The sequence below is a fragment of the Panulirus ornatus genome, chromosome 17 (genome assembly GCF_036320965.1).
Source record: "Panulirus ornatus isolate Po-2019 chromosome 17, ASM3632096v1, whole genome shotgun sequence".
NCBI classification, from domain to species: domain Eukaryota; kingdom Metazoa; phylum Arthropoda; class Malacostraca; order Decapoda; family Palinuridae; genus Panulirus; species Panulirus ornatus.
In genome coordinates, this window is record NC_092240.1 from 25,172,902 (window position 1) to 25,186,783 (window position 13,882).

At 44.7% G+C, this 13,882-nt stretch overlaps 1 protein-coding gene across 1 annotated transcript in view; it reads right to left on the bottom strand.

The window, feature by feature from the left end:
• Positions 1-5: 5 nt before the first annotated feature.
• Positions 6-13,882, bottom strand: part of LOC139754646 (uncharacterized) — a 333,848-nt gene continuing 319,971 nt past the window's right edge. The window contains exon 15 of the mRNA XM_071672166.1: positions 6-5,118. Within this exon, the coding sequence (XP_071528267.1) occupies positions 147-5,118 (4,972 nt within the window). The 3' untranslated portion in view covers positions 6-146. The remainder of the gene's footprint in view (positions 5,119-13,882) is intronic.

The following is a 13,882-nucleotide window of genomic DNA, read 5'->3' on the forward strand; positions in this document are numbered from 1 at the left end:
GCTCTGGAACATGAGCCTTACTGTAGGTTCCTTTTTCTTCCAATGCTGGAAACTGTGGCTTTACTGTTGTCACTATTTGTGGTGGGGTGACTGTTAACAAAGGATCCTGCAATGTTACGGGGCTCAGTGACGGAGATTCATCCACGTCAGCAATCCAGTTTGGAGATGCGACCGTGAGTGACAGCTAGAGCCAAGTCTACTCCCCAGGCACCAGTCAATTCCTGAGGAGTCACGACTTCTACTGCAGACGTTTGAGGGGTTTGTCGAGTGATTACTTGAGATCTGTCGACATCCATTATGAGATTCTGTGTCATCTGAGGAGCCAGTGACACGGACCTGCTGACATCCATCTCTGTGTTCTGAGGCGATGGTTGAGCTACAGAATAAAGATTACCGTCGTCAGACCTGAAACTGACAGACGTGTCACAGTCCTTACTTTCCGGAGCAATAACTTTATCCGTGGACTCCTGGGGCGTTAAGGGCGTCTCCTTTCGTCCATGTGGAGTCTCACAGGTCAAAGCCTCACGTATAATGTCTGGTGAAATATTTTGCGGGGTTACTGCAACTGGTGTTTCCTGGGGACTCCCTCGTCTGTAGAGATCATCTTCCTCCACTAAAAAAGAGGGAAGATATTGCTTTGCTTCCAAGGGTCCCTCTTCCAATGGAGTTTTCCTTGTGTTCGTTGCTTCAAATGTATTTCTTAGCCCCCTGTCCATTACTTGGGGTTGATCTTTCAATCTGAAGGTCTTTGAAGTATCTGAAATATTCAGGGATCTGTTCACTACTGTTTCAGCCTCCAGCGGTGGAGTCACCTCTTGGGGTTCAATCTCATTCACTGTACAGGTTGCTTGTTGACTGAACCTTTTCTCCACCACATTAGTTGATGGAGTTGGAGGTTGTGATTCGACAGATTTTCCCAGAGATACTTGTAGTCTCACTGGTGGGGATAAATCGGTTCCTTGTTGCTGATTTCCCCTATATACTTGCCAATTCTCTAGGCTCTGTATTTGTGATATGTCATCTACTGCAAAATATTCCTCTGATGTAGGTGGAAGCACCACCTCTGACTCAGCGGTTTGAATCCGTTTATGTGTCGTAGGAGAATTTCCTAGGTAGGAAAGGTCCAAACAGGGAACACATTCAGGAAGACTATCCCTTTTCACCGACGTCCCAGGCTGCATAGTTGTGACAACTACATCATCAGAGTTTACCGTGCCAGTGCTTCGCGTGACATCTGTGGAACATGTAGTCTCCGAACCTTCGTATTTCATAAGCACTACGTTGTCTGTTTCCCAGGTATCTTCCTCCACATCAAGACAATCTGGTGTTAGTGGGAGATTACTCAACAATTCTAGGGAACCAGCCAAGCTCTGTACATGCTGCTGGGCAAAGCCACTAAAAGACGCCTCTGACGTGCCATGTCTAGAGTCGCCTAAGATATCATCAGAGACACAAGAGAGTGAATCCTGCGGGTCATCTTGATTGGGTCGGACAGTGTCCAGCATAGTCTCATCAGAGGAACTCATGGGGTCTTCACTAACCTCGCAGCTTATACAACCCAGGCCCAGGTCCTCCTCTGTATCACTGACCGACTCTCTCCAGTCTGAGGGGATGATGTCTGGCTCTGAAGGAACACCTTCAGACCGGCTATTCTCACTGCACTCGATAATTGTGTACAATAAGCGCCGAGCTGTCCTTGGGGTGAACTCGGACGCGATCACTTGCATCTGTTTTTTATACATGTGTAGATCGTTCTTCTGCTGGTGGTCTTCGACGTCTACGTCGTCCCACGAGCTTTCAGCCGAGCAGGCGTCACTGGCTGGAGACGCTATGGGTGTTGTGGCCGAAGTACTGTCGTCAGTCACTCCTGCAGCTACTTCACAGGGAGACATCTCCCCTCCACTGCTACTCGCTAGTTGTTCGAGAGAGCCTGTGCGTTCTTCGGCAGAGAGTCTCTTGTTTGCTGGAATCTGGTAAATCTTAACCTTTTTGGGCGAAGTCCTCTTCGGCGTAGCGCCACTGTCTGAATCGATACACGAACTGGAAAAGCCTTCCATTCTCGGGCACATGCGAGACTCGCTGGGACTCGCCTGCCAACTCTCTTCCCCTTGGGCAGTCTCATAGTCCTCATCCAGGGTCACTACACTATCAGACCTGGGGAAGGTAACGCCTGACGCATCAGAGCCGTTATCAGATATTCCTAGGGCATAGCTTGCCAGCTGCTGAGAGGAAGCCTTGAGGAGATTAACAACGGCATCTTGTGAAGCTTCTGAGAGAGATCCATCTTTATTAACTGCCTGAAGCAGCCTCTTGGCAGACTCCTTCAACAGTTCCTGCGACTCACTCTCCCTGGAAGTGGCTACTTCAAGATCAAGTGGGTAATGACTAGGAATCATACTCTCTTCTTGTGATTCAGTCTTTTCACTTCTTACCCGAGTATAAGGTGGGAAAAAAATTGTAGCATTATCAACCACATCCCTGTTTGATGGCGCGCAAAGCTTAGCCAAGTCTGCCTCACTCTTTTCATTCAACTCTCTTATATTTTTATCAAAAGAAGGAGACTTAACAGTGACATCTTCATTGCCGTAACACCCAGTTAATTCTCTATGTTGTCTAGTACTCACACAAGCCACCTCTCTCCCATGCACTGTATTACCGTCTTTGGCTATGGTCTTTCTACCTCTCGCATCTCTCAGACCGATCAATTCGTCCTTAAATTTCTCTGGGGAGGACTGCTGGAGTGAGAGGTAGTCCGTGGAATCGGACTGGTCTGGCTGCTCGTGGACAATGTGGATCGGTGGGGTGGTTAGGGGAAATGATGATCTCCGAGGTCGTCGCTTTCTGAACCGTGGCCGCTGTTCTGAGTCCATGTCACTCTCCTCCGAGCTGGTGTAATACATGATGCGTTTCTCTGCCCTCTCACGAACCCATCTCCGCACTGTTCTTGGTGAGGCAGAGGCCGGGAGAGCGGCGGCTGTAGTGGCAGTCACGTCGCCTGTCTTCCATCTGCTGGCCAGTAAGTGAGACGTTCTGTTCAAGCGCTGGTCAGCCGATGCGACAGTCTCAAAGCCCATCAAGTCACTACTTTCATCCGTTACCGAAGGAGACTCCTTAACATCGTTGGTGTCCATTTGCTCCGAGGTGTTCAGAGATTGGAAGAAAGAACGTATGAATGAGTCCTGCTGCTCAATAAGCTTTGGAGGCCTGCGCTGAGTGGCCAGGCTCTCTTCAGCAGTGAACATCTGACACTCCTGGACCTTTGATAATGAAGCTACACTGTCACCCTCAGAGGGAATAACCATGTCCTGCGAGTCAAGGCTGTTTATGCTGTCTTCCAACGAGTCTTTACTGAGGTCACCCAGGGATATCTCGTCATCTTCATCATCGTCGGGAAGGGATGGACTAAGTCGTGATACTAATGGTGAGTGAGTTTTCGTCTCTAGGTGACCAAGTTCCAGACTATCGTCCGAAAACCTTTCCGGATCATTTAGTGACGCCAGGGCGCGTCTCAGCTGATGCAAGGCAGGAGTCAGGGGGATCCGCCGCCTCTCCCTGTCCTGCCCAGCACTGGGAGTGCCCGTCACATCACTCAACAGGTCCGGCTCCGGTTGTACAGACTGCCCGTTAAGCCCAGCGTTCGCCGGATCTAGATTCTCACTTTCATAAGACAAGGAAGATATATCTACCTGGACACCTATGGTCTCGCCTACGCCAACATCAACACAACTTTTAACATCACTTATATTACAACTCACTGCTTGATCATGCATGGTTGGCTTATCGTCACCCTGGGACACAGCACTGATCAGCTTCGTTTCTGTTTTGTTTAGAGTTCTAGTTATCGTGGTGGTGGTCGTCTTCACTTCGCGCCTCGTGACCTGCTTTGTGGTTCGCGTGGGTACGGGGATCGCACTCTCCTGCCTGGCACCGGACGCAGATCTGTCAGCGTGGGGCTGGTTACCACGCACAGGTACAGGTAGCAGACTTCCCGAGGGGAACTCGCCAGAGGAACGACGCCAGGTGACGGGGCTCACGCTAGGGGAACGCTGGGGTAAGGCCACGCTCCCTGACGCAGCAGACGCCTTCCTCCCGGGATGCCTTGGAGTACTGGGGTCAGACAGAGCCGTCTTGCCCGGGGTGTTGCTGGAGGTCGTCTCCGAGTCGGACAGGACTCGCTTGCGACATCGACACTCACGCTCTCCTGAGATGTGACGCTTGTCTGCTACCTTCTTGGGATGTCGCCTGAACCCCGGGCCGCTGCCTGGGTACAGACGGCGGGTCACGGCTTCGATGATCTTCTGCCGCTTCTCACGGTCATCAGAGAACTGCTGGCGTGAGATGGGGGAACTCCCTCGTCTTTTAAGGTGCCTATCGTCCGCAGGTCGTGCGCAGTCAATATCTGGCACACTCTGGTTTCTGCGCAATCCCCGTTCCACCTCCGGCCATACGCTCTTGTCCCATCGTCGCCGAGTCTCCGACGGGGACTGTGGTGACACCAGAGGCGTGTGTGTTGTCGAGTCGGCATCTTGAGCGTGTCCGGCGAGGTCCAGGAAAAAAGTGCGCGGCAGAACTTTACTGTGGTAAGTATTACTACTACCAGAGACGTGTGCTAAACGCGAATCAAGACTAGCACATGAAGGTTGACTAATGCTGGAGTCGAGTGAAGTATTCGAACCAAAGAAATAATGTTCATGAAACAAGCAGTGGTTTGTACTTTCGTGATCATCAACATCGGTGAGGCCAGCGCCTCGAAAATGGCTACTGTTCTCACTACGGAACCCACCTACAGGGCTAGAGTGTTCTAAGGAAGGCCATGCCAGCTGCACATCCTCCGCTTCGTTACACTGAGACACAAAGTCACTTGATGTCTTTCTGGCATGATCCCAAACAGGGCATGGATGCGGGAGGCGCAACTCGTCCACCTGGCCAGCTCCCGGGTCCATCATCCCTCTGGTCCTCGTGTCTGGCTCTTCGGAACCAGCCTCGGCTTGACACCTACTGTAAAAGGAGTCTTCTACGCTCGAACAGTCTGTCTCCTTCTGGTGGCTCTGGCTTTGGCCCATTCCTCTCTCTAACACCCCTACTTGCACACCTGCCTCACTTGTAGAACTTGGTTTCCTGAAGAAATAGATCACATTAGTGTCGGAAAATACATCTGCTATACCTTGGGGTTACATTCAACAGTTCATTAGTACTCAACACACAAAACAATTATGCACTTCTTTTCTGAGAAGGCTAAACATGTATTATGAGACACAATGGAATAATCTGGATCATGCAAATCGATGAAAAAAATTAATACAATTTACTTATAAATATGCCTAACCACTATACAAGATGGATCTGAAATCACACTGTAGATGATGACACTGAAATCACACTGTAGATGATGACACTGAAATCACACTATTAATGACACTGAAACCACACTGGAGATGATGACACTGAAATCACACTGAAGATGATGACACTGAAATCACACTGTAGATGACACTGAAACCACACTGTAGATGATGACACTGAAATCACACTGTAGATGATGACACTGAAATCACACTATTAATGACACTGAAACCACACTGGAGATGATGACACTGAAATCACACTGTAGATGATGACACTGAAATCACACTGTAGATGACACTGAAACCACACTGTAGATGATGACACTGAAATCACACTGTAGATGACACTGAAACCACACTGTAGATGATGACACTGAAACCACACTGTAGATGATGACACTGGAATCAAAAAATGAAGAGAACCTGAGTCACTTTAAAAGATCACTTTTTTTTTCATATTACGTTTGTGTGAGTATATCTTCTTGTGTATAGAAGGCAGGGATTGTTACACTGTGAAAAAACCCATCTCAATCTTTCTTGACCATCGTACAAATCTCCGAACTTCATGTCATCTGCATTCGCACTTTCTTTTTTTTTTCCCCCTCTGAATCATTAGCGTTCCATCTGCGCATCATCCTCTTCCAGTAGAATGATTTCTTTACGTCTTCTTTAACTCACCTGTAACGTCCTCTTGTTGTTGCTGTTGCTGGCGAGTTCCTGGTTGATTTCAAGGGACTGCTCAACACTGATATCTTCGAACCAATTCAGAAACATGCAAGTTGTTATCATATCCTCCACCCCACCATCATCCTACCATGATTCTTCTCTCTTCCAACAGTGTTGAATCCATGACTGTTATTGCTCTTCCTTCATACTGTTCCATCCTTTGCCTCGTCCACTTACGCCCAAACACACTGGCCAACAGTCCCTCTCTGTTGCATGGCTCTCCCAAGTACTCCCTGTGTCTTGTTCATCTCTCTTCAGGTAAAGTACGCATATATAATGTCGGGTGACCGATGTGGTGCTGCACACACTCTTGGTTTGGCGGGTTCTCATGTGTGCGTACTTGTATGATCACTTCTTTGTATTCCACGGGAGTCGTAAACTCGTGGGAGCCCCTATCCCGTGAACGGTTTCTACGTCACCTAACGTTTTAAACATGCTCTCAGCATTCTCACTTTGTTAATTGCGCTCATCCACTACTGTGATACAGCAAAAGTACTTTTAAACATCTTTTCCGAAAAAAATTCTCGCTTATTTTCATGTCATGGCTTCTCCCTGTTCACTCTTAAAATCATCAAACTGGTGTAAAATACTTTAAAGCTGTGATCAAGTCTACTCTACTCTCTTCTATGGTGGATATATATATATATATATATATATATATATATATATATATATATATATATATATATATATATATATATCCCTGGGAATAGGGGAGAAAGAATACTTCCCACGTATTCCCTGCGTGTCGTAGAAGGCCACTAAAAGGGGAGGGAGCGGGGGCTGGAAATCCTCCCCTCCAGTTTTTAATTTTCCAAAAGAAGGAACAGAGAAGGGGACCAAGTGAGAATAGTCCCTCTAAGGCTCAGTCCTCTGTTCTTAACGCTACCTCGCTAACGCGGGGAAAGGGGAATATGTGCGAAAGAATATATATATATATATATATATATATATATATATATATATATATATATATATATATATATATATATATATATATATATATATATATATATGGTTTTCAAAGTCCCACTGTAATTATACTCTCTTTATTCTGGCATCAACTTTCTTGCCCTCCTCTGCACCTTCTTCCCGAGTTCTTCGTTGTAAGTGTGGTGATCATACCTGAGAAATATATTCTAATTCTGGTCTATATGCAGCCAGAAGTCTGCTCAAGATTTCCTCACCCATGTATTTGTATGCACTTCAAAAATCTAGCATCAGACAGAGTCTCCTGTACGATTCCTCTGGTTGTGGAGTTCTTGTGACACGTAAGATGCAATGTCGACTCCCGGGTGCCTCTTGCCAACAGATTCCTCCAAATCATTTCCACAGAAAATATCCGTATGAAGACTTCCTTCCAGTGTATCAGATTAACTTTTGTTTGTATACGTTCCCTTCAAAGCTGATACAATCCTCCTCATTCTATACTTCCGTTATGACCCTCGAGTCACCTGGATAAGAATCCTTTCAGTGTTGCTTACATCAATCAGGAAGTGTAACGGTTCTAAGACCGAGCCATGTGGCATCCCACTCAAGACATGACCTTACTCTGAGGACGCTTACTTGATATTGGCCTCTGATCCCTTCCACTTGGATAATATTCTGTCCATTAAGAAATCTTCCCTTGATCTTGCCTGAAGATTCAACTTCTTTCCCAGATCCGTAGGTGGCGTAGCGTCAAAGGCTTTATGACAGTCCGAATGCACATAATCAACATATTCTTCTCTTTGTCTAAGATGGAGTTCACTTTTCCTTGGAAATGTATGAGTGTGGTGTTGTACACACCACACTCACTATAGAGACTAGTGTTGCACACACCACACTCACTAGAGGAACCGGATTTCAGTTCCGTGCAACTTTTCGTTTTCCTTTCTTAAATTCAGATACGTCATTTGTCCTTTATCGTTCCCTTGTTCCCTTCTTCCAGGGTTGTAATGAGCCACAAGGGATCTGTAAGCGTATCTGCACTTTATAATTATGTTCAGGCGTCCCTAAACTTCCGTCTGTATTTTCAGGAAAAAGTACTCACACTAATACTCCTTCATTTTGTATATATGTGTATACTACTACTACTACTACTAATAATAATAATAATGAGTAAATGCCTATTGAACTAACTTGAGCCAAAGAGTGAAAACATATTGTAAAAATATATAATATAATGATGACCGCCGCTACAAAACTGGAGATGTTAAACAGTTTTTACATCAATGTACAGGTGGAAGTTAACATAACGTTACTGACACTCCAACATTCACACTGGTTGGGATGTAGCTGTCACCACAGCGATCTACGTGGTCTGCTACGGGAGCGAGAATATGTGTGTGTGTGTGTGTGTGTGTGTGTATGTGTGTGTGTGTGTGTGTGTGTGTGTGTGGATGGAAGTGCAACACGTGGTAGTAGGGATCTAATGCGGCAAGGAGCGACCGTGTTAGGGTTAGAGTTGCATAAAAGTTATTCTAATAAAAAAAAAAGTATCATATCCAGGAGCAACGGCAAAAACGAGGAGCAGAGACAGACTGGGAAACATGTAACGTCTACGGTGAACTAGTGTGTTGTAGAGGATGGGGTTTAGCACCAAGAGTGAAGCGCACGTCCACACAACCGCCCCATCTCACGTTGACACGGGCAGTGAAGACCACAGCCCTCACCTCTACATTCACCAGGAGCGTTACACTTATATAATCAACAACTTGCTCTCAACGTAAAATTATCTCTTGTCAAAAGAGCAGAATGAATAATTACGTTCGACCATACTCAGAGTTAGGGTACAAAGAGGACACAGTGCAGATAACCTTCCTTCCTCCGACATACAAATCTTGACAACAACGGGGCAGCTGACCGAACCATGTCCAGTATACCGGGGAGGTAAACATCTTCCTCATTTGAACGAGACGAGCGGTTGGCGTGTCACCCACGGTTGTGTGAGCTCTTGTACAACCAGCTCTTCTTGCTTAACTTGCCAACCAACTTAGCATGAACTAATGGGACCGCCATCACTACGTGCATGCCTCCTCCCCTGCATGCTAAAACTAAACCAGAAGAAATGCAATGCTGTATGTGGCTTCTAAAGCCCTGGCGGCTAATAAGGCCGAGTTTACCGAGGAATGAGAACAGCGTTATCCACCCCTGCCCACCCACCTGCAGGGCTTCCCGCGCCACGCCACCAGCCTGCCCCAGGATTAGTCTTCTTCTCCCATGACGTTACCGTCTTGCTCTCAGGCCTCACCGTGTCGCTGGTCCCTCGCCTGACCTACGTTATCTTATAAAACTTAATCGCCAGAGTCTCTACCGAGAATACTCGACTGACTCATTTCTCTCCTGGTAAAGGCAGGTCTCCCTCAACCCTGTTCCTTGACTGCTTCTGCGTCACTGGTGTTTCATACCCATACTTCCCTTCTACTGATCACTACACTGAACTTCAGGGTGTTGTGCTGCCCATAACAGGGTCACAGACCACTGATCCTCGCCTCCAAAGGATATCTCTACAAGTATAATAATACAACTGATTATACATCGAAGGAGTTAAACTTTCTGCGTCGTAAAATAAAGCTGACATATTCTATTAATGTAAAATTAAGCTTTTCCAGAGTTATCAATTATTCTTTTTTTTTTTTTTTCGTTCAGTATTGCTCACGCTGCCAGCCGGACGTGCGAGACGACTGTACCTTTGCTAGGCTAGGTGGCCGCCTCGGCTGTGCTAACATGACGTCATGCGTGGTGAAACCGCATCTAGCGAAGTCATTTCGGCTAAGCTGCATCACTGTCTGTCGACGAAAGGGAACATGGTCTCGTCGAAGACCACACTTTAAAGGAATCCATGATTTCCCTGCAACTGAAAGTAGCGCTAAGTCTTGAAGCTACCGGAGACCCTTCAGTGAAAGTGGTTTTGGGTTAGATAATAATAATGATAATATATATATATATATATATATATATATATATATATATATATATATATATATATATATACATACATATATATCCCTGGGGATAGGGGATTAAGAATACTTCCCACGTATTCCCTGCGTGTCGTAGAAGGCGACTAAAAGGGGAGGGAGCGAGGGGCTGGAAATCCTCCCCTCTCGTTTTTTTTTTTTTTTTTTTTCAAAAGAAGGAACAGAGGGGGCCAGGTGAGGATATTCCAAAAAAGGGCCAGTCCTCTGTTCTTAACGCTACCTCGCTAACGCGGGAAATGGCGGTTTAAAAGAAAAAAAAGAATATATATATATATATATATATATATATATATATATATATATATATATATATATATATATATATATATTGGAAAGGATCACAATTTTCCTCGTGATCAAGATATTCCTATGAGTACACGGGGAAAATGAAACACGATAAGTTCCCAAGTGCACTTTCGTGTAATAATCACATCATCAAACCAAATGGCGTCCTAGCTTCTCTTCGATGTATATCAACTGACTTATATTTCTCTCTTGTGTCTCCCCTGATGATGTGATTATTACACAAAAGTGCACTTGGGAACTTATCGTGTTTCATTTTCCCCGTGTACTCATAGGAATATATATACCTCGCAAACGCGGGAGACAGCGGAAAAAAAAAAAAAAAAAAAAAATATATATATATATATATAATATATATATATATATATATATATATATATATATATATATATATATATATATATATATATATATATATATAATTCAACAAATATTCACCAGTAACTTCAAAATATCCCCCAATACGAAAAATGCAAAACTATTTCTCAATTTAAAATTCATATTTCCCCAAATTCAACGATTACTTCTCCTCGTCTTTAAAGTATCAACATGAAGCTACCCTGGAGTCGTTTATCTATATCCCGTAGTCACGAACGAGAAAAAATTTCAAAATCAACTTTGAAGACACAGTACCCATTTCTTGAAATGACTTAAGTTTAATTTGTATATACAACGAAGCCTTATGACCAAATTATCTGTCGACTGTCATTATATTCCAAAATATATATGAATTAAATTAATTAATTTTGTTAAAAAACCCAAAAAACAAAAACAGACTAGTGTTAGACCCGAACTTGATTCGACAAGAACAAAGCAGAGCAAAGGAAGCATACCTAGCCTTCCTGTCACATACGGCTCGCGAAGTCCTACTTGGTGAAGTATTTGATTTTCAGTTGCTGAAACACTGGAAGTGACTCAGTGGATGTGTGTCAAGCCTTCACCAATAACCACTCCCTTCCAGCCAGGAAATTTCGAAAGACTTGGTGATGACAAAATGAGAAGATATGATCCACTACGTCAGCATACGTGTTTACATCCATCAATACGGACGGATACCATCGACATAAAAGATTTCCGAACCAAAATTACGATAACACTTAAAAAACACAGATAAACTCGTTCCACTTTCTCTGTGTATGCCATATCACAATAAGTGAATTCAAATCAAGTTTACCTGAACTTTTCTTCTATTGTAACGGTAAAAATATAAATCGTTAATCAAGGTCATTCAATAACCTGGAGCCAATGGAAAAAGAAAATGCAAATCTACATCTACAAAAGTATGAATACATTATCCATGCATATAGAATTAAGTTTACAAAAAAAACCCACCTTGTCACATTCGATACACAAATAAGATGCACTACAGAAAATTCAAGGATGCCAAACATGAAGCATGAGCAACAACACGGAAGCTTCTTGCTCCATCAATGGTCCGCTACCATGTGTGTGTGTGTGCCGCTTTAGCTCTCGTACATGAGAGACAATTAATACTTTGGAATTTCCAGCCACTGGGCAGCAGAGTATAGCAAGCCTACGCAAAAGACGATATTCCCGAACATTGATTCTGAGCGATTTTTTCTGTTTCTGTCCTAAAGATATAGAGTACACAAAATGTACTGGGACAGAGCCTTAAGAATGAGTTACATTTCGAAACTCCACATTACAGGAACAGCTAAGTCAGCCTTTAAAATACCAGGTGTCCTGTTTAAATGGCCAAACATCTCTTCTGAACAGTTGCCCCGTTTATACGAGGGATTGATTCGTCCTTGTATGGAGTACTGCTCTCACATCTGGGGTGGTTCTAGCTCTGCATCCTTACTTGACAGAGTTGAGCTGAAAGCGTTACGACTTATAAACTCTCACAGACTAACGTCAAAACTTGACCTACTTGCACTTTGTCAAAATGTTGCTTCTATTTCCCTCTTCTGTGGGTATCACTTTGGTTTTTGCTCCCGAGAACTGGCTGCTTGTGTGCCCCCACCACTAGCAAGACCACGCAATACTCGGCAAACAAGACTGCCATCATGAAGGTACTACCATCATCAAGAGATAGTGGCCCCAGGAGTGTTAAAACTACCTCATCGAACTGCATCATTGCAAATAAGTAACAGATCAGCTGACGAACATTACTATTGTTCTACCTCATCTAAAAACAGCTTCGTTGATTCGTGCCTCAACTGGGCAAACTTGGGGAAGGACATTATCTGTGTGTATCTCACTGGTGTTAGGGTTAGGTGGCTGCCCAACATTGGGGCAGCTACAACTACTCAACTGCTGAGGTGAACAGTGGATGAGGTAACACAAATGAGGGGAACAGAGTGAGAAAGAATGAAATTTGTGGACAAAAGTGAAAATCTCAAACGGTTCCATCCATCCATCCATCCGAAGCAACTGAAACGCAAATAAGCGGGAAGAAGTGATGAAGCATCATAACAACAGAAGGTTCGAGAACCTAAATGTTGAAGTTCTAGAGTGCATTCGTCAGTGGAGGACACCTTCCGAGGCACCAGCACGAGCTAAATGGGACGGGGGAAAGACCATCGACAGCATTGGCCTTACTGCACCACTAGATACAAGTAGGATCACGAAGGATTCACATTGATGACATGTCGATAGCCTGCGTGTTCATCACCAGCAGAGCAGAGCTACCTGACAGGCTCCTTGTGAGGATGATTGGGAATTCAGTGGACGAGGGATCAGTCGCATGGGAGTGGAGGACAGCCAATATCTTGTCGAATCTTAAGAAAGGCTATGGGGAAAACACAACACACAGGGATTATCGAGTGACGCCGACCGTAAACCACTGAAGACAGACGACCAATGGATGAGTACTTGCAAAGGAGGAGCCATACGAGAGGCATCTTGAGATCTGGGAGATGAGGTCACCCATACACGAACCACTTTGTCTTCTATGAGAGGATCAACAGTAGACCAGAAAATAAAGGCATGGCTGACGGGACTGTACCTGTTCTTGTTCGGCCTGTGAGGACTGCGACAGTGACCTCTTCAACAAAAAGCTGGCACCGGACTTCCGAGAAGACATCAGAAAATGACTATACGGTGCCTCGAAAATAACGCGAGCAGAGAAACAAAAGACTCACGTTAAAGGCATCTTGTTACAACGAGGGAATCATTGTTCCCTGATCTGTTTAATCAACTTGCCAGGACTCGAATTATCACTATTAGTGATCACTATTTGTGTGTTGCGGGGAGAGAGTTTTACACTCGTGTTGGCCCGTCTCTTAACCTCGTAGATGTGGACCATGTCTTCACCTCTACGTATGTATGCTCAAACACACACACAGCCTATATCAGGTATTGATACCTTAGCATATCTGTAAATGATGCTAAACCTACGAGATCCATATGCAGTTTTTATGAGACGACCTACAGGGAGATGTACACAGGCTCCTGCTTACGTCAAATACATGTTCAGTGACATTTAACTCAACCAGCTGGAAAGTGACGAGGATGAGAGACATCATGCCAGTTGATGACCAACTAATCTCGTTGGGGTTAGGAATGTACGAGCCAATTCTGAAC